General features: G+C 43.7%; 1 protein-coding gene across 3 annotated transcripts; it reads right to left on the minus strand.

The window, feature by feature from the left end:
- Positions 1–205: 205 nt before the first annotated feature.
- On the minus strand, positions 206–20,516 carry LOC124336921 (GATA-binding factor 2-like). 3 transcript variants are annotated; one of them, XM_046790851.1, is made up of 6 exons: positions 19,748–20,516; positions 15,873–17,060; positions 14,159–14,304; positions 11,456–11,581; positions 1,562–2,053; positions 206–1,325 (listed from the first exon to the last, which is right to left on the minus strand). In XM_046790851.1, exons 1-6 carry the CDS (start codon positions 20,064–20,066, stop codon positions 1,296–1,298), a joined length of 2,301 nt encoding a protein of 766 aa, XP_046646807.1. In that variant the 5' UTR covers positions 20,067–20,516; the 3' UTR covers positions 206–1,295. The 3 variants fall into 3 exon arrangements, with proteins under 3 accessions (XP_046646807.1, XP_046646806.1, XP_046646808.1); XM_046790850.1 differs by having other exon boundaries at positions 14,153–14,304; XM_046790852.1 differs by having other exon boundaries at positions 14,153–14,304; positions 16,314–17,060; positions 19,748–20,515.
- Between the last annotated feature and the right edge of the window lie 962 nt (positions 20,517–21,478).

Raw genomic sequence — 21,478 nt, forward strand, 5'->3', positions numbered from 1 at the left:
AAGGGCGCGGCTCCTTGGGGAAATCATGCACACACGGCCACACTTGTAAAAAAACAAACGTGCATACTGCATACTATATGTGCCAGCGAATGATTACCATTAAATAATGATCAGCTATGGGTTTTTCTTTTTTGTTTGGTTTCAATTTCTTTTGTTTCGACAAGCTTTCGTGTTAGTTCTTTGTCAACTTCTTTTTTTTTCTTCATTCCCTTCGTTTATTTGCGATTGTGCCCACCTGGTCCGTTCCACTTTCTCCCAAAGTTGATTGCCCAGTCACGCCGAAAATTGCGACACTATACCAGCTGATAATTTGAGTGTTATTGAATTTAATTCGACAATGATGGATCCGAACAGACACTAACGATAAGCTCTTGACGTTTATATTACACACACATATGCACAGGCATACACACAGAGATACACACACACACACACGTACATACACACGGCTTTATTCATAATAATAATATAATGGTTGATGGTAAAAAGGAATAAGAGAGAGGAGCGCACCGGCAGCAGAGTCCTCCGAAGGGTGATGCCGATGTCGTGGTGTGACGTATACAAATGAAGAATATATCATAATATATATGTGAAGGAGGGGGATGGGGGAGTAAATGGGAAAGCCAAAAATAAAATAAAATAAAGCCAATCAAATTAAACAAATTTTTTTTTCGGAGGAGGCCAAATTTCAAATAAGAGGAAGATTTTAACACCGCAAGATTTTTCGAAACCAATTATTTTTCCATCAAACTAAAAAAAGGAAACCAAAAACATTCGGGATATATTTAAAAACGATTGAAATTTTTTAATTGGTATTTCTTTCATTTGTCTGTGTGTGTGTGTTTTTGTTTTACATGTTGATTTTTTTTTTGTAAACAGCCGACCACTATATAGTATATGGTTCTCATCATTAATCTTTTTTTCAATTTTTTTTTGTCTGTTTCGAATCTGATGGACTAATTGAATTATATTATGCACAATTCTACACGCGGGGGAGGAAGGACATTTTAAGTCATCGATCGATAATGCTTGTTATTACTCTAATTTCTTTTTATTATTATTTCATTATTGTTTGTATAGAGAGGAGGAGGACGAATCTCGTGATGAATACGGTGTGTAGTGTAATGGAATAAAAAGTAACATTATATTTATGGTATGTGCGAATTATTCGATCAAAATAAAAAAAAGGGTGGAGGTTTCTTTTTGTGGGCGACGTCGTCCGTCCGTCCGTCCAGTAAAATGGTTGGTGGGTTTCACAGTGCTGACAGCAGAGAGTTGCGTTATCCACCGGGCAATTAAGTGCTGAAATCCGTCCGCCAGGAAGCCTAAAATTGCAACAGAGAGAAAATGAAATGGTTAATCTAAAAGGTTCGATAGTTTCAAAATCAATAGAACTCTAATTAAAAAGGGTTTCATCTCTCCAATTTCGACATCTGACAACTGCTGTGTGTTGGACAACAGACTTATATCGTTATGTAATCCGGTTGGTTTGAATGGAGACATCAAACTAAGGGGGGGGGGGGGGGAGCGTGACGAGCAATCGCATTTGATTACAACGTACCATTGAATTAAAGGTAGAGCCCAGGCCGAGGGCGGAGGAGGAAATGCCGCCCATCGAGTGGTGGATGGCCATGGATCCCGGAGGCGGACCTGATGGGCTGCCGTGATGATGGAAGCCTCCCATCTGCGCAGCCGCCGAATGGTTCAGACCGGCGTGATGCGGATGGTGGTGGGCAGGGTGGTGCATCTGACCGTTGCCGGCGTAGACGGCGTAGTGCGACATGGCCGACGAGGCGCCAGCCGCCGAAGCGACGGCGGCGGCCGCGGCGAATCCCGGAAATCCGGCGGCAGCGGCGGCGGCAGCCGCCACGGCCGCCTTGTCCAATGCGCTTCCCGCTCCCATGGACATGACGTCCTGGTAACTGCTCAGGTGACACCCAGCCGAGGCCGAGGCCGAAGACGAGATCGATCCCTTCTTCTTCTTGGATTTGGAGGATAATTTCCGGTTGCGAGTTTGGATTCCTTCCTTCTTCATCGTCAACGGGCGATTGACCTGTGGGATTCGAAGAAAATCAACCGTTAAATTTCAATTCATCGTGAAAATGAAAACAAAACAAAATAAAAATGAGATGTACAGCAACGAAAGGAAAAAGATCGACGCCTAATAAAGAAGTTGTTCTTATAAAATTCCATCTGGTAGAATGTCACCGATAATAACAATGAGAATTGAGAGAGAAAATTCTCTTTGACAATAAAAAAGTGGTCGACATTTTTTCCCAACGTCGGAGCCATTCCGAATGCATTGATGCGTGAAAAGTCGGCGTGACCTATAAAAAGCCATGGAAACTGGAGTCGAATCCACATTGTTTTATGTTGTCAAGAAAGAAAAGAAGAAGAAGAAAAAATAAATACATAATAGCATTTAGAAGGTTGCCGGAATGCCCCAGCTGGAAAATAACAAGTCAAAAGGAAGATAAAAAAAAACAAAAAAACTGGACAACCAACGTGAGAGAATAATGTAAAAAATAAAAAGAGCTGTGCACGAGTAAGATGAATGCGATCCCTTGAAAAATCAATTAATCGTTTTGTATCTATCGGTTCTTTTGTTCTCTTGCGGCGGGCGTCGGCTGCGTTAGAGCGACGGCTGGTGGTGGAGCCGACAGCGGCGTGACTGTCGTTCAACGGGAACAGCAGCCAACAATCCAGACGCACGCAAAATGGGATAAGAAAAATAATAAAAATGGTTCCCCGGCTCCTTTCCCCCCCGAAAGAGAGAGAGAAAAAAACGATAATAAAATCTACACAAAGATTTTTCTGTTGGAGCGAAAAAGGGGAGGGCTTTAGAACTGGAAATCACACGACTGGAACTTGTCAACCAAATGGCCGACAAACCAACTGCCAACTGCTGGCAGACAATGCACACAAAAAATATCAAAGAGCAAAGAGAGAGAGAGGATAAAAGGTTTAAAAAGAAACAACAACAAAAACACGACGAATATAATAAAGAGTAACACACGAATATGGCGCACTATATACGCTGCGCCCCCACCATACACCACACGAATGAAAACCCTTAATTGGTTCAACCGAGCGTTAACAAGGTCAACCAATACGAACAAAACAAAAAAAAAATGGAATAAAATAGAGGAAAAACTTGTTTATATCTCCCCCGCTGTCCAATGCCTTTTGCCGAGCTGCCGAGAGAGAGAGAAAGACTTGTGTGAAGTGTAGAGTCATTTCTGTTGTGTTATTTTTCTTCTCTTCACAAAATAATTTAAACCTACGCGGAGGGGAAAGAAAAAGAAAGAAAAAAGGGGAACCCAACAACAACGAAAAAAAAGGGGAGAAGAATGAATTGAAGGAGAGAGAGAGAGAAATTGGAATGAGAGGCAATTTGATTGCTCGGGTGCTCGCCGCCGTTCCTCTCCGACGGCGTCTGCTGCCCTGTGTCCCCCCATTGAAAACGTCAAGAAAGAAGAAGACGAAGAAGAAGAAGAAGAAGAAGGAAAAAACTTTTGGGTTGTTCCCGCATGCTTTTTGCCTTTGTGTCGCCAGTAATTGCCACCTTGTTTGACCAGTCTTCTCCGGGTATTTCCACCTGACGTATTTCGTATTCTAAATTTCAGTCTGCTCTTGACTCGTTTCTTTCAACATCATAATCGTCCGGCCAAAAGATGATTGGGAGATGAGGACCAATTAGAGCCGTTACACAAGGGAACAAAAGGAGACACACTGCTGTGTGGATCGTGGCCAAGTTGTTGCACGTCATGTCGAATTTGTTGCACAAAAACTCGGTGACCGTGTTGCGCTTATTTTGGGGGTTGATTTTCTCTCGTCAGTTTTAATTTGAAATTAATTTGAATATCTATACGATTTCCAGGCCAAAAAATCGACGCGCGTGTGTGGTCTGTCCAGCTCCAATGGTGACACTCGAAGAGTTGAAAAAAAAGTCTTTCGCAACGTGAACATTTGCCCTTAACGACGATGTATGACATTCAGTGTCAGCCCGCCCACTTTCTACCTTATTGCATTTTTCGCCCGTGAACATCGGTTGAATAACCAAACAGATCAAAAGCCAGACCCGTATAGTATAGATAAGGAGCTATGGGCCAGCAGCAGGTAGAGACTGGCTGACTCCGATTGCATTTCAAGGCGTGGCACACACCCACCAGCTCCACACCGAATACGGTTGATGGGAATGGGAAAGAATCTGGCTGGTGTAGCGCAAGCGCGCGCGATTTGAATTGAATGTCAATGGCCCGCCAACGTTGGAGGTTGGTCGGATGTATTTTAACGGTATCAACGTTGGTGGCAGGAGAAAGAGAGAGAGAGAGAGACCAATGGCCCCCGATGGTTGGCATAATAATTTGAGTTCGATATGATACGAGGCCATCCCTGTGGCACTCTCACCTTTCTCTCCCGCTGAGACGAAAGAGAAGAAAAAACGAAATCGTCGAATTATTTTTCAAATTTCTGATTCGTAATATGCCTTTCATTTTCTACATCATTTCCTCATAAGTCAGACGGTTTAGGTTTAGCGTAGTAGAGCTTGTCGATAGCTGACGGATTCAAGTTATACAGAGAGTCGAACGTCTAGAAATCTCGCGTTTGATAGGCTCATCTTGCTGGGTCATTGAATTCGTAAATTCAATGGCCTCTGTCTCGTCTGAGTGAAATTTGGTAAACAAAATGTGGGTCGAATCCCGGCGCTGATCAGCACAAACCGAGAGCATTCGATCGTTTTACATAGAGCGCGGGGTTTCGCGACGATATATATAGATACGGCCATGTAACAAATAAGAAAAAAAGAGACAACGAAATCAATAAAGATTCGATTATTATTGCCCCGGCACTATTTGGCCTGTACGTACAATGGCTTAGAAAAGGCTTACTTTTCTTCGAAATTTATCTTTTCCCTGTTTTTCTATGTATTCCCTACTCTTTTTTTTTTCTCTAGCTGCTAGATATATATATTTATACATATGCAAGTCTGGAGAAGCTGGCAGTGGCGACCTCCCGCCGCTCAAACTAATGGAAATATACCCAGAGCGCAGGAGCCAGGAGCCAGTGGCCGCGCGGTCATAACCACAACACACATTCAAACGAGCTAGCTGGGGCCTCTCTCTACTCTCCTGTGTGCTCTACGTTATACTCCAACTGGGGAGAGAGAAAAAACAGAAATTCAGCAGTCATCCGGATTAATCGGCAGTTGGGATTTTCTCTTTTGTTTTTTGTTTTCTTATTCTTTTACGAAACGTGTGTGTGTGTGTCTAGTCTCGCCAGCAGTGAGGGGGGAATCATCATAAATCAAAAAAAGTGCGGGAAACCGGGTATAACAACGGAAAGAGAATTTTCCCCATCAAAAAATGAGAAAAATAATCATAATGAATAAATAAATATCTGGAAGAGCGTGACTCGACCCGTGACCCAACCGGGTTATAAACACATCGCTAAACTATTTCTTTCGTTTTTTTTTTTTTGTACCCTCTTTTTAATTCATTTGATCATTATTATATCATGTGGCCATTTGTATAGTGAAGAAAAACGATTCTATTAGAATTGAAAAAAGCTGTTGATTTTCAGAGGCTTGTAAGAGAAGTAGAAAATTGTTTGCGCGGATTCTTTCATCGTGAAAATTAAAAGAAGAAACATTTGAACAACTTAATAGAAGGTTTTTAAGGACTGAGAGGACGTTGAGGATGCGAACGAGTTTCAATCATGCGGGACGTGAGTGGAATGCTATACACGTTGCTGACCGACGAGGCCAACAAAGCCAAATGTGGTGTCAACGCCTTTTTGAAGATGTGCGTGCCTGCACTTGTTTCTATCAAAATAAAGATGTGACCACAACACACGGCCATTTTTTTAACGACACGCTCAGGTCCAACCCCTTCTTCTTTTTGAAAATAATTTTATACGTGTTTGTTGATGAAATATCAAGAAAAAAAGAGGTGAACATTTTCAGAAAGAAATTTGGTTTTAATTTCTGATTTCTTGCTGTGTGTGGGAACCTGCATTGTAGTATAAACACTTTCCCCTCCGTTTTGATTGGATTTTTGTTTTAATAGGTGTTAACACACAAAGAAGGAAGGAAACGAGGAGAGGTGTGAGCAATTTCCAGAGACGCTTAGGAATCTATATATTCACTGTATAAATCAGAAGTTTTTTTCTTTTTTTTCCTTTTTTCTTCTTTCCTTCCAAAATAGAAGAAGAAACCCAAGGGGGTCATCAGTCTCAGATCGGGAGGGATTTTTGAATTTGAGCACGCGCGCCTCACGGCCGATAACACGAGAGAAGCGAACCCTAAAAGCTATTGGGCAACTCTTAAAATGTTTTTATTTTATTTTTTTCAAAAGTCCTTTGTTGTCCAGAGTTTTGAATTTTTTCTCGTAATAAAACAAAGAAAAAAAATCAAAAAATGAAACGAAATATAACGTCGGCCGCTGATGGCTATACAAGGTTTTTTTTTAAAAAAAAAAAGAGAAGTGCTGGCGACTCATTCTTGTATAGATGCCTATACACATTTTGTTGCCTTCGTTTCATTTTTTTTTTCTTCTTCTTCTTCCTACTTGATTTGGGGTTCTCTCGGGGTCCCCGGACCGTGGGCGCTCGCAACCCGCTGGGCCCGCTAATTGGATGGCGCTTGACCCCCCCTCTCTCGCCTTTTTCCCAAAGACCCACTGGACCAAAGTGCGCGCGCGCTAGTCGTAATCACATTGTGATGCGTTTAAAAAGCGTTGCAATATAAAAATGAAACACAACACAACATCCAAAAAAAAAGGCGAGAGGATGATATAATGAAGCTCACACACACAACTTCCGAAATCCTCACGCTATATCGTCTACTATAATAGAAGCGCCGGGCCTTATTTTTTAAAGAAATAAAAGGCCTAGACATCGAACCTTAAAGAATATAATAGACACACGTCTGAGCAGGCATTACCCCGTTAAATCCCCCACTGGAATTTGACGGACATGACCACCACTTGAAAACAAAATTAAAAAAAAAAATAAAACTGGCCAGACGAATTCCCAGACGAGAGAATTCGCTTGCGCGCTAATTATCGCCACTGTCGCTGAACTACTTGGAACATTAGGCCAAGATATTCTTGATGAATATGAAGGGGGACATACGACAAGTCTGTATGTGTCTATATATGCAGTGGTAAGCAAGAGTGACATGCCGAGAGAAAAAAAGGGGGGAGACGGGGGGCTACCGAAAAAAAGTAACAAGAAATATTTACTACATGCATAGCCTTTTTTTGTAAAATAAAAAAATATTTGGGAGAAAGGGTCCAGTGGGGGTCAATAAGGTCTCCAACCCAGACAGCCGTCGTTTGCTGGTTGTCCTCTTTTTTTATTTTCTCTCTGCTGTCCGTCTCGTTCCGTATTAAAAACAAGACGGAATGGCGACATCTCAATACGCATGTTTGTACACACATACACACACAAGGCCTATACATCTATCTAGGAAAACCACCAGAAAAAATAAATATCTAATGTCTATATGGCCATCAGAAGGAAACAACCAACCATCAATTTTTAATGTCTGTTCAAAATACGATCTAATGCGTTTCTCTGATGCTAATGATGAGGGCGCCAGGCTGCTTTTTTTTCTACCTCCGCTGTTCCTTGTTATACATTTAGACATATTATATAAAGCAGCGACTATATGCACTGTGAGCAGCAGAGAGAAAAAATAAAAAGGAGGAGGAGGCCAAGGGGGGAATATCTGAGCTCGGCGCCGGCGCAGCTGAAGCATGAATTGACATTTCTCCGTGTGTATAGCAGTGTGCGCTGTGCCCAGCTCACGAAAATGACGCTTCATAAAAAGAAAGGAAAAAATAGGTAGTAAGAAACCAAGTCGAGAGAAGGAAAGACTCAGACATTGCTGCTTTAAATAATAATAAAAAATATATATATATACACACTATCATAGGGGGGGAACGACGACGACGACCATGCCAGCAGCAGGCGCCGTATAGATGTATACACTATACGAGGTCTCTCCGGCACGGGGGCTATAGCAGCACACATATATACATGGGGTCAAAGTATCAACTGGCGCCAATCCACTTCCAAGTTGCTTTTTTTGATATTCTCTCTCAGACCCCCCCCTCTCTCTCTCTCTCTACATACATATATATATATATACCTCCCACTCTGACAGTACAATATAAAATGTTAAAGAGCCAGAAGAAGAAGAAGAGTGGATGGACTGAAAGAAAAAAAAAAAAAAGAGAAAAGCTTCAGGTGAGTGGTCCTAATTTCGTGTTTTTCTTCTCTCCTCTCGCCATGTTGTCCACCTCTGTCAACCTTTTTTCTTTTATCTCTCTTATTCTCAATACATCCAAACTCTTGATTTTGATGCTCTTATTATTTTTTCCCTTTTGAACACGCATTCCACTGGGATTGGGGGGTTTTGTTTTGAGAAGAAGGAACATATAGGTCCTTATTGTTATTATTGTTGCCAAAAGAAGATAAAAGGAAAGAGAGAATGGAAATTTTATGTTTGAAAGACGTTAAATAAAGTAGAAAACCAACAATTCTTTTTCTTTTTTCCTTAACGATTGTTTGGCTGCGATTAGTGATAGACCGTCGAAAGTGGATTAATCCGGCTCTTCACCGGTATATTTCCTATACACATCATAATGATGTTCCAAGTTTCCAGCACTGTGTCCCTTTTCTCTCTAAAATTTTCTCTTTGACAAGACAAAAACCCAATTTTCAGAGGATTAAGTGAAGCCGGAAACCGGATGGCGATCCTATCTATCTTGTAATTTAGTAGTCCGTACTACTACCGGTACTATAGTATAGGACTCTGTGTATACGTAATAATATTTTCCCATTTTTTTATTTGATATTCACAACGGTCACGTCACGCAGTCACCGTTCTGATTGGCTGCCTTTTCTTCTGTTTCTCTCTCTTTTCTTTATAATACAAATTGTTGCCGGCATTTCCCCAGCGCACACCGCGTTCCTCCCCGAGTTAGCGGTCGAATGATTTGAGGAATTTCCTGGGTTCTTTCTTTTTGATTTTACAAGGTATTTCGATTCTGCATAGTTTCGCCTTACTACTCTATTTATTTGACTCGGCTGGATGTTTGACCCTTTCCGTGTAAATAAAATAAAAACACCAAACGAGATATAGCAGAAGAGAGGGAAAAAAAGAGTAATATAACTTTATTTTTTCTATAATTTCAAACCAAAAAATAATAATAAAAAAGAACGGTGGAAAAAAAATACCATTCCGTGGAATGCGTCGCGTCATTTTGATTGCGCGCTCGCGCTCTCTTTTATTTTTTCTTACTCAATTTCTACTTTTTTTTTGTTGGTTGATTTTGTGCTGCCCTTTGCTCCGCCGTGTCTTGGTTATATAGCGCACGCAGAGTGTTTGTGCGCGCGCGCGCGCGCGTCTATATAGAATATCTGCCTATCAAGCGCGCGCTACATTATAAATCACGTCTTAAAGATATTACAAGCGAATAATAATAAATCAGAACGCAGATGCGCGCAAGCGCACCTTCTTCTTCTTCTTGGCTGAGAGAAGGTAAGAAAGAAAGAAAAAAAAAATCAAAAGAGAAGAACCGAAAATCCTCAGGAGGTCTCTCTGTTTTTTCTCTCTCTTCTGTTTATTTCGCCGGAATAAATCAGGCCCACACGGCGGCTGAGAAGCGACGGTGGCGGCGGCAGCGATTCACGCAGCTTTCCCGATTAAGAATGTATAGAAAAGAAGAAGACGATAGAGAGGAGAAATACACCAAAAAACCGAGGCCGCGACCCACCGTATCTGTACATACATGTGTGTGTAGCATGAAATGCAACTTTGTATCTATTCCAAACATATTTTTCTAGCTGTTGTTGTTGTTGTTGTGTTTTTTTCCTTCTTCCCTTTTTGTTTTGTTTTAAATTTGTCGGGTAAAACTTACAAGGGAATCCAGTTCGCGGGCCCCCGCGCAGTTTGAAACTTCTTTTCAATTCCTTTTTGAGTTTTTGGTTTTTCAAAGAGTTGAAACAAAACAAAATATTCTTCTTTTTCAAAAGGGGAAATCGATGAATAAAATAAAATGATTTGAAATCTCAAGGGGAAAAGAAAAAAAAAAAAACACTTTCAGACTTTGGTTTGAATTTCTATCAAAAGTTTAGGGATAAGCCTATATTGGTAATTGATGTACGACCAAAGAATGTCGACTTTGGATTTGTCATATCATCCAGTTACCCTCACAAACAAACAACAGCTGCTAGTCCCCGTTTTATTTTTTGTACTATCTGATATTTATTTTTTTCTCTCCAAGTTTCCCACCCGACTCGGGCCGTTTTTCGGAAGCTTGTTGCACAAACAATCGAATGTTTCGATCAAAATAACGGGGGGAAATGAGTTGAACCGAAAAATACGTCGCAGTCGTCGCACATACAATAGGACGTATAGGTAGCTGGTAGCCCGTCGAGATCTATACAGTAAACTATGTGTCGTTTATACCATCCGCTACTACTTGTAGTAGTAGTATATAAGAGAATAAGGCAATATGTATACAACATATATATAGACTGATCCGGCCGGCGCGAGCGCACTTGAAATTGTGTGTACACGGACAACAATGACAAAGAAGGCCTCGGAAGAAAAGCTATACGGCTCACCCCCCACTGCATACGGCTTTTGATTGGCCCTAGCGTCCATTGACCATAGCCAAAGTATGTATGGATATATATTTACTAGATAGGCCTCGCATTCAGCGAGTTCAATTGAAGAAAAAAAGAACCCAGCCAAAGGGAGGGTTTGTGTATCTAACGCCGATTGTCACCCATGTCGTCGCAGATCGCTTTTATTATAGCCCTTCATCGAGCCCTCTCTCTATATACCATCACTACCACTATGAGGCTAAAATGTTGCTGAATGGCACAAGAATCTAAAATCCGCAGGGTTTGTGTGTGTACTGTCTCTCTTCTCTGGAGAGATTGAATAGCGCTGGTGAATGTTTCACAAGCTCTCGATACATTCACGTATACATATAGTATATAGCCATTCAACAAATACCGGGAGGTTGTATAGCAATTAATCGACCACAATGCGACATGGGGCGCAACCCCCTCTCTCGATCTCTATCGAAATGAGATAAGGACGTTAGAGAGAGGCTACTCTTGTGTGTACAATTCTTTCGTTCTTTTTTTTTCTAACTACAAATAAATAAATAAATACAGCATTGACAAGAGTAGCGCTGCTGTGTAGACTATTCTTTCGACTACTACTACCGAGATGTTATAGACTGCGATATCTAGCCGCTATCTCTAATGCGCATTAACGATAACTCTATAGCGAGTTATACTGTCTACTGTCAATTGAATTCCGATTGTGTGTCTCTTCTATAAAAACCAGTACGTACAGAATTTGAAAAAGAAAAAAGGAAAAAAAAAGGAATAAAAGAGATATGACGAAATGATTGCGGAGGAGACTCACGTTGTGGAGTTTGTAGTAGAGTCCACAGGCGTTGCAGACGGGTTCGCCGTTGTGGTTGCGTCGCCAGAGCGTCGTCATGGTCGTCTTGCAGTTAGCGCATGTTGTACCCGCTCTCCTGGCCGCCGACTATAATGAAAAGGAAAAATAGGAAAAGAAAAAACATTTTCTAGTTAGTTAAAAATAGATGATTGCGCTCACAAAAACTAATCGATTACGACAGTGAAGGTCTGAAGGAGGAGGAGAGCGCGGGTCCGGTTCGTAGAAGACGAACGCGATAGAGTCACGCCTGAAGCCTCTCCGCATCAGTCATAGTCGTTATCGATTCAAACGAATTAGTTTAATCACACATGTTAGATATAAAAACACGAAAGGCGTTTAAGGGAAATTGAATGGTCCACCCTGGAGGGGGAACAATGGGGATGTTAAGCGTCGCCAGTGTCGATCCAATTAGCACCGCTTGCCCGGCAAAGTATTATCCCAGTATAAAAAGCTTGATGCCCTCGTCAAAACAATGACGATGATGCTGGAATAAGTTGGAATGGGATATAGGCTCAAACTAGTAGTTTGGTGGTTTGCCCTGTTATGTTTTTCGACAGCATTTGGAATGATATCAATTGCCAAATAATAACGGAAAGATGTTGTTTTGGGTAATACCGATATATAGAATATCAAATAAAAGAAATCAAATGCTGTATAAACATAACAAGTCAGTTGTGGAAATAGAAAATATATATAAGCTCGGAGGGGGGGATCTGATCGTTGGAACCCGTCGGGAAAACTCGACACACATATCCCCGGTGTTCTTCAATGTATCTAAAAAATTTCCCCTGTTTTATTTTCGTTTTTATTATTACGTCCATCGCTTTTTCGTGTCGATTTCTGCTGTGTTTCAATGCGTTTGAATTTGACTTTTCTCCTGAGACTGTATAATAGAAACAACAAGCAAGAGGGTCATGGAACAAACGTCTCAAGCGCTGGCATAGATGATGGGGGGTCGTTTTTTGGGGCTCTGCTGTGAGAGTCAAGCGCCACCCACCTGGAAGAATATTGACACAACTCACTGGGTCCAGCCGGCCTAGAGTGGCAAATCCCCCCCACAAATCTCACCCGAAAGGTGTACGAGAAAGGAGCTATACTATATGGTAAACAGCCAAAGAAGTGAGCTATGCTGGCATATATACGTACAGGTAGTCACTTCTGCTGGACGGGTTGGAACTACTAGAAAATAGTTGAAACATTTGACTCCGCGCATAGGCCACTGAGAGGGGGGGAGGTAGACGGGGGTTGGAGCCTGGGCATATCGTTAACGTCACTTGACCCCTGACCTATACCTCCCGCTGAAACACAAACGGCATAATATACATTGACACAGCAGCCAAACCCCCCTCTTGTTTTTATTTTCCGGTTTCCACGTCTGCTCGCCCGTCATTCGGCAATCGCTCCGACCTTCGCCTTCCTACTGGACAAGTTTCGCTACGGTCGCCCGGCAACTTTCAAATAAATTTCAAAATAAAAAGGAGACAATGATTTTGGATTTGGTTTTTTTTTCCGGGTGCCAGGTTTTTTGTTTTTCTTTTATATATTTAAATTGTCTCGTTCCGCCCCTTCCAAACACATTTTTTGGTTGGGTTTTTGTTAACTAGCTACGCACATGTTGGGCGTTTGTCATGTTAAAGGCTTTGGTTGAGTTTTTTTTTTTTTTTTTTAAGGTAGACGCGACAAACATGGCAGCGCAACTCCCGTTCCCACTATAGGAGACCATCACGCATTTGACAAGTCCGTAACAGATGGCTCTATATACGTATCGAGTTGTTGGGCTCTCTGCTATATGGACCGGCCAAGTGGTTACACGGCCAAAGAAAAGGTGGGCGGTTTTATATAAAGGTGCAGAATATGGAATCAGGAATATAAACAAACTCTCGGCCCTTAATGGTGGCTTTGTTGCCGGACAGACAGCTAAATAGTCGGAGAGAAAAAAAAAGAGTTCTTAACTGGGGTTTTCGAGCTGTCTGCTGCTGATGTCTGTGACCAAGCCAAGTTTTTTGTATTTCTCATTCCCGTTGTCTAGTTTGGCTTATACCTCGTTCTCTTTTTTCTTCTTCTTCTTTCCCATTTCATCTGATTTCCTCTTTTTTTCGGTTCGAGCAAACGTAGCGTCGTGAATTACGGCAACGGGAATGAACGACAACGTTGCCAAAGACTTAAAAACGACAGAGACATGGAGGGAGGGAGGGGGGATTGAGAGTTTTGGTTGCCTTGTCACGGCGGATGTGCTTATCAGGTCGAAACGATCACAACCAGGCCACGGCTGCTGCTATATCCTTGCTGTTTTTCTACTACTTGCTTCGTCTTTCTACATATATATTTTAGCTTATTTCATTTTCTTTTTTTTCTTCTCCTAGCTATGCGTGCACAGATTTTGCCCATTTGCATTCGTGGGTTTGCTCGACCCATTAAGCAGTCGCATTGCCATCGGAATTGAATGGAAAATCCAAAGTGTCGACGCAATTCATTTGGAGTGGGCGCGATCTGATGTATAAAGAGGAATTGAATTGAACAACAACGACAAGAGATAGGAGCACTAGTAGGAGGAGATAGGCTACTATCAGAAAAAAGAAGGCGACAGATAGAAGATATGAACTTAACTATTTAACTATTAACTAAAAAAAAAGAGAATAAGTAATGGACTTGACTTACACTTACCAGTCTGCGCTTGGGCTTGATGAGGGGTCGATTCTGCCCGTTCATCTTGTAGTAAAGTCCGCAAGCGTTACACAAGTAGTGGCCGGTGCCGTCTCTCCTCCACAGGGGCGTCGACGTCGCTCCGCAGTTGACGCACTCGCGACCCTCTTTTGTTTTTCCCAACCAAACAAGAAAAAAAAAAACAAGAAAAGAAAACCAAATTAAAATCCATAAGAGAATTGAAATGCGAGCCAGAAGAGGAGAACACGAAACCACTTTCAATGATGGCGCGGACGCAGCAATAAAATAGAAAAGAAGGAGATGTAAAGAGACGATGTACGACACACAGCCGAGACCACACACAGCACAGGACGCACACTCCAAAGGCCATGCACAAAGCGGAAGGTTATGATGCCATCACAGTTAGGAGAGAGACGAGAGAGAGAGAGGCCAAAAGGGTCCCAGCACAGACACACTCTCAGGTTAGAAGAGCAGACAAGATAGAGTTCAGGGGATCAAGGGTTAGAGGAGAGCCACTGCTGCTAACTCTCGCGTGCGCAAATTTGCCTTATAGCTTGCTGCTGTCAAGTATTATCCAGCTCTGTTTTACTTAGCCCACCCTGGAATATCAGGTAAAATTGCGCAGTGAAGCACTTCCATCTTCTGGAAAGCATTTCATACAAGAAGCTACGTATAGTTAAGAATTAAGATCTATGTCGAAAGAAAGCTGAAAAGACGCCAATCAAAATTCGATTCATTCTATGCCAAATGATTCGAGTTCGAACATTCCTATTAGGCCTGATGCGTGTGCGCGATTATATAGAAAATGGGAATTTTTGATGAGAATATTTAGGGAAAACAAAAGAAAAAAGAGAAGGAATAAATAGGTATTAAGATGGAATTATATAACGGGGCCGCGCATAGCTCGGATTTTCGTGCGGGAGATGCGGATGATTTGCTTCTCTCTTTTTTCTGGATGTTTATACGACGTGAAGGAAAGAGGGGGAGGAGGGGAAGTTAAACCCTCTCTGCCTGTCTGTCTTGTATTTTCTCATTGTCTCTCTCTCTCTCTCTCGAATGTGTGTATCTTATACACACAATGTCTAGTGCACTGCGCAATAGCTTGAAACAAAAACAGGGGCGTTCGGCTCGATTGAGCGAGGCGCAAGCCAGGCTTCCCCTCCCTCCCTTCGTTTTCTGCTCTGTCTCGCTGGGCTGAACGAATAATAACATCACAAAAAAGAAAGAAAAAGAAGAAAGAAATACTGCAGATATATATTCTCGGTCATCCATCTGGAAGTTAACGATGGATGCGACTCAAACGGAAAGAGAAAGAGAGAAAATTCCCCGGAAGCGCGAGAAAGAAGAAACTAGCTATTCCGGATATAAGCTGGCCTAAATGAGATGCTATATAAGTGTAAATGTGTTAGCAGTGGAGATATGAGCACAAATAAAAGTTACGGGAATAAAAAAGGCAAAGAGTTAGGCCATCATGCACCGATCCACCACCAGGAATGTATAGACAAATATCAAAGGCCTAATATAGATAACAGCCGGAATCAGCCAAATCAATAAGCCAACGAGCCCATGTGTGTTATTGTTATTATGATGATTTTAGGCCTATTGCTGGGAGTGAGTGAAATTAGTTGGTTGGTTAAAATAATTTTTTTGATTGACTTTGGCGGTCATCTTTTGTGTTAGCTTTTTGGGTTTTGATTTTGGTTTGATTTTTTACCGGCGGACGAACGCGTTTTGGTTCTTGGACGGGCCGACTGGTGGTGGTGGTGGTGGTGGAGCGATTTGGCGCTGAACACGGAGCCGGACTGTTGGTGGTGTGCATGCGAGTGGTGATGGACGGCCGAATGGAATCCGGCGGCGCCGTAGGCCGCCACCGCAGCGGCGGAGTAGTCGGCCGCCGTCGGCGTCGATCCGCCGTACGAGTACGAGCCGGCGCTATTGGCGCCGCCGGAGCCCTGCTGCTGACCTCCGCCGGATTGGTGCGGAGTCAGTGGAGGCGGCGGCAAACTACCGTAGGCCGAAGAGGTGGGCAAGGCGGGAGTGGAACAGGAGGAAGAGGAGGCGGATGAGGTGGACGAGGCCGGGGAGGCAGACGCCGGGATAGCGAACGCGTTGCCGTTGTTGTTGTTGTTGTTACTATTGACCGGACTGTGGCTACCTTCGCGGGGCTTTCCGGCCACCGAACAGGCCGGAAAGGAAGATCCGGCGGCGAATCCGGCCGCGGCGAACATCAGTCCCGAAACGCTGCTAGCGTTGGCTCCGCTTCCGCCGCTTCCGTGCTGACCCGACGACTTGTGGTTGTCACCGCTGCCGGAATTGTTGAATCCGCTCATCATTTTCAAGTCGCTGGGCGACGAGAAACAGGAGAACGAGCTGGACAACGAGGATTTGTTGTCCACCGGGCTGGCCGATCCGCCGGCCAGGTCCATGGCCACGGCACCGGAATGGTTGCCGTTTCGCTCTTGCTGCTGCTGCTGTTGCTGCTGCTGGAATTCCTGGTTGGCAGCGGCCGTTGCGGCGGCTGCGGCGGCGGCGGCAGCGGCGGCCGCCGACTCGGTGGCCGCGTCTTCGGGCGGAGTCGGCGGGAAGGTCAGCAAGTGTGGACTAGAGTGCGGATGCTTGGCTGTTCCGCTCGACGACGAAGAGGAGGATCCGCCGGAGGTCGACGATTGCTGCTGCTGCTGCTGCTGGGCGGCCTGAGCGGCCACGGCGCTGGCCGCGAACGGCGACCAGGCCGACGGATGATGGGCTGGATGGTGGTGGTGATGGTGGGCGTGATGCGGATGATGTGGCGCCATCATGGACTTGGCGTCGGCTTGCGACGGGTGTGGCGTGAGCCACGGCAGGGTCGGCACCGGCACGCCAAAGTGTGGCCGGCACATCTGGCTGCTCGACATCCGGGCGGCTGGATGTTGATAATAAACGATGAACATCACAAATAGACACACACACACACACACACACAATAATTAGAGCACATAATAGTGACAATAAGATTTAAAACTAAATATGGTACAGATAACCAATTGACTATCGCATCGCAAATAAATGTTTTAAGATTAATCTGAACGACTGACTGAACTATATCGGCGAATGGCCGTTTATATATAAGATCATCTGATCTTTCTGGATGAGAGAGGGAGAGAGCTGGGCATTTTGGAAATGAATGAGGATTGAGATGGAACAGATGCCGTTGCTATAAAGCCCCGCGCCTGAGACGTGAGCGGAAATGGAATCTCCGGCTGGGAATGAAGTTTGATTTCCTCTCAACTTCCTCGTGATATTCAACGCGTATCTACTCTGTGTATTAGATATGATGCGAGTCCTATATATACTACTGATACATATGTATTGTGTGGTATATATCATAGATGGAGAGAAAGAACTAAGGTTGATTTATTTTGTGTTTTTTGTTCCGCACTTTTGAACGGCAGTAAGAGGAACAACAATTTATACAGCCGGGCTATTATGTCACACACATAGTCCCATGCATATACAATCCACCCTTCTATCCGGAAAAGAGTCTCACTCCCCCCTTTCACTTGCATGTAGACTTGCACGATGTGAAATGCTGCTGCCGGAGACAACACTCACACACACACACACACAACGTGTGACACACTGACGGCGGCAGCGGACGATGACGACGCCGCCGGAACCAACAGGCGCCCGCATTTCCCTCGCTCTCAATTTCTCTCCTATTTTGTTTCCCTCTCCCAGCACTTATATACTAGAGCAACCTAGCTCTATATATACGCGTTGCCTAATACGTTTTTCTTCTTTACAATTCATTTTGGTCTCACAAGAAAAAAAACAAGAAATAAAGAAAACCGGGGCGAGTCTCGAACATTCAACTTGATTTTTCGTTTTGTTTCGTTTTGTTTGTTGTTGTTGTTGGGATAGAAACACCAGAAAGGGATTGGAGATGTTGCAGTTTATGGTCTGATGATTTGTATCACGAATTGACGAATGGACTGGACACCAATGGGCGACATTGGATTATTCATCATCGTTATAGCCCTGTGACACTGTACGTATAGCCTATAGTCTATATATGTTTTGCTCGCGTTTGGCCATCGTCTAAAGTTGTTGAGCTAAAAAAAACAAAAAAACAAAAAACTGGTTTTTTGGTATTGTTTTTTGTTTGTTGGTTTTTGTTTTCCCTGTCCAGCGTTTCACGTTATTTTGTAATTGATGTGTATTGAGCGTTTCAGCAGTTTCAAGGTTGCGTTGCCAAATTGTTTGATGGTGAGAAATAAATAATGAAACGAGCATTTCAATTCCATTGTCATTTCAATTTGATAGACTGTTAGATCTAATCTATTAGGAGGTCTAGAGAGAGAGACGGACGGACGGAGACGAACCCTATAATATAAACTGATCGCGCGTTGTCCTCTCTCTTATTTCTCTAGCTATAGGAGAAAAAGAGGCTCTCTCTCCCATGTCATACAGCGGAGAATATAAGCGCGCGGCGGCGGTGCACAGGGAATTTTTATAATGTTTTTATAGGCTTTAGAGATGTGTGGGGACTCTCAACGCGCAACCGAGAGAAGGACATAGAATAGACCGGCCGGCGGCGCTCCGACGGAATTGCTCTCGTCCGCCATCGTCGTAATATTTTTTCCTTTTTTCGGAAGAAGAATAAGAAGGGGGGGGGGGGGGAACAAAACAAAAACACTTATACGACATCTCTCCTCTGGCTCTCGATATTTTCTTCTTCTTTTTCATTTATATTATATACATGCCCACTATTTTATTTTATTCTTGTATAATATTTTGTTGCGTTGCTGTTTGGTCGAGTTTCTTTCCTCGTCGTCCCCCCATTTTTAACTCCCGGTCATCATCCACGGGGTGATGGTCTCTCTCTCGTCTATACTGACGATGGGGCTAACGTCGAAGAGAATAAGAGACACGGTGCCATGGTTTTATGAGTGCGTGATACCCAACGTTGGGCTGCTGAAAGCTCGCGGACATCAACCCAAAAAACGCAGTCCCGGTTATTCGGTTAGGGTATTTTTTTTCTTTTCTTTTCTGTTTTCCTCTCGCATTTTATTCGTTGAATGTCGAACGACACGCAACCTCTATAATTCCCTCAACTGCCTTATATTATAGAGCGTCAAAATTCTATTTCATTTTTGTACCATTCACTAATGAAAAAGTCGGGTGAAGACCATAGGCTATATATTACTCTATACACTATATAAACCGAACCGAACTGGTCTAGCAGGCCCTTGTAGTGGAGATGCCTAGTAACACTAAACCGTGATGTGTTTGTGTCTTCCCCAAATCCTTCAGGGGAGGAAAAAAACAAAACGTGAACGCAAAGTGTCATGACTCCCCCTGAATTCCTCCTCTTCCTTTTTTTGATGTGGTCCACATATCAATATGTAACCCATTATAATTAGATACGTGAGTTATATAGAGTGGGGGAGGGGAGAAGGGGGGACGTTGCGCACATCAGTCACGTCAAGACACATCGATCATATGAGAAAGAATGAACCAAAAAACCTTAAAAATGATTTCAGTTTTCTTTTTTTAAAGGAAATATGACGCAAGATGGGCTGTCGGCTGGTTGGAGGGGAACGAACGTACCGTGAGAAGCGGCCGCTGCCGAGTTGTAGGCGGAATGCATCTGTGCGGCGTGATGGTGAACCTGCTGGTAGTATTGTTGGCGGGCGCGCTGCTGCGGCGAGCCGTTGTTGGCGCCGGACGAGCCGACCGCCCCGGACGAATCGAGAGCAACCGGGAAAAACATATCCTGCACTTCCTGCTGCTCCTGTTGCTGTTGCTGCTGCGACTGGAGACTGCCAGCACCTCCGTTGGCCCCGCTGTCTTGCTGTTGCTGTTGGTGGCGCGACTGCGAGGCCGCCAATTCGTACCACGAACGCTGGTCCACAGCGTTCATCTCCATATTGCCGCGCGGTGACGGGCGAGTCGGAACAAAAAAACAAACTCAAAACCCAACGATCGTCGAGTAATCAAAATTCGCGCGAATCACCACGATTTTGTCGGTCGGGAGTCACCAGAGTAAGTCACCAGATTTGAGAGATGTCAATAAACTGCAGCGATTTGAAAATGAGCCACAAAATCGAGTAACTGCTCCAAGATGTGGAGATGATGGAATCAAGTCAAACGATGTGAAAAAAAAGAGTGGCGGTGAGAGAGATAACAAGAGGGTTAACTGTGCGCTGATGTTGTTGTTGGGATATGTCGAGAGAGATAGAATATGGGGAGAGCTCCTTTCGGTGCGTTCCTCGGCTGTCGGAAGCGATGGCCGAACTGATGAGACCAGCTCAGATCAGCCTCCATCGGACCAAGTCGGCCTCCTGGCACGGCCATGGACGGCCCTCCCGCCATTGGCCCTAACCCTGACCACCGGGCGGGGCTGATTTGGCTAGACAACCAACCCCACTATCCTACTCCGGCTCCCAATCAGTCTCCAAGTCACACCCACTCGCTTCGCTCCTACCCAATGGCAACGCTCCGTCGTCCCTACTGTTTTTCTTATTTTATTTTATTTTTTTTTTATTTTTTTTTTGCCTTCCTTCCTTCTCCGTTATACACAAGAGGGACCCATCATGTTGGTTATACTTTTCTCTCTTTATTTATTTTTATTTTCCTTCCTCTCTACTTCCCCTTTCGTAGCTGGTGCTTTTCTTCTTCTCCTTCTTCCTACGGAGCGGGACGGATATTATCCATCCTTCATCCCTTGGAAAAGGGATAGGAAAAAAAAAGAAGTTTCAGTGCTGCTTAGAACTAGAAGAACGACGAGTCGAGTCTTTTGCTATATAGAGCTGAAGAGATGGAGAGGGGAGAAGAGAACCAGCAGCAGCAGCGGTTCTTATCTGCATCGTTACAGATTCTGCCATTCGATTCCGTCGGGTTTTCCCGGAAGATTCATACAAACACATCTGATTTCTTCTTCTTCTCTCCATTCTCATTCTGATGGTTCTTCCATTTATTTTTTTCTCTTTCGTGTGGACTTCTGATGCGCTGAACTGCACTGTGCGCGGCCCTATAGCCCCCGCGATGTGTCGATCAATATGAAGAGCAAACACACACACAAACAAGAGCAGAGCCCGATTGAATGCTCGATAATAAAGCCTCCATTACGCTCTGTGCTGGATATACAGCCGCTTTATGGAGTCTATATAGCCGCACACAAAAAACTGTTTGGAGATTCCAGTCGACAAAACACTCCAAGCTGAAATAAAAAAGGATATCTATCTTGGGATGATCTCTTTAAGACACTCGGGGATATCCATCAAGAAATGAACATCAGAAATGAAATGACACAAGTTCATATATACACGCAGTAGCATC

Source organism: Daphnia pulicaria, chromosome 4 (assembly GCF_021234035.1).
Source record: "Daphnia pulicaria isolate SC F1-1A chromosome 4, SC_F0-13Bv2, whole genome shotgun sequence".
NCBI lineage: Eukaryota > Metazoa > Arthropoda > Branchiopoda > Diplostraca > Daphniidae > Daphnia > Daphnia pulicaria.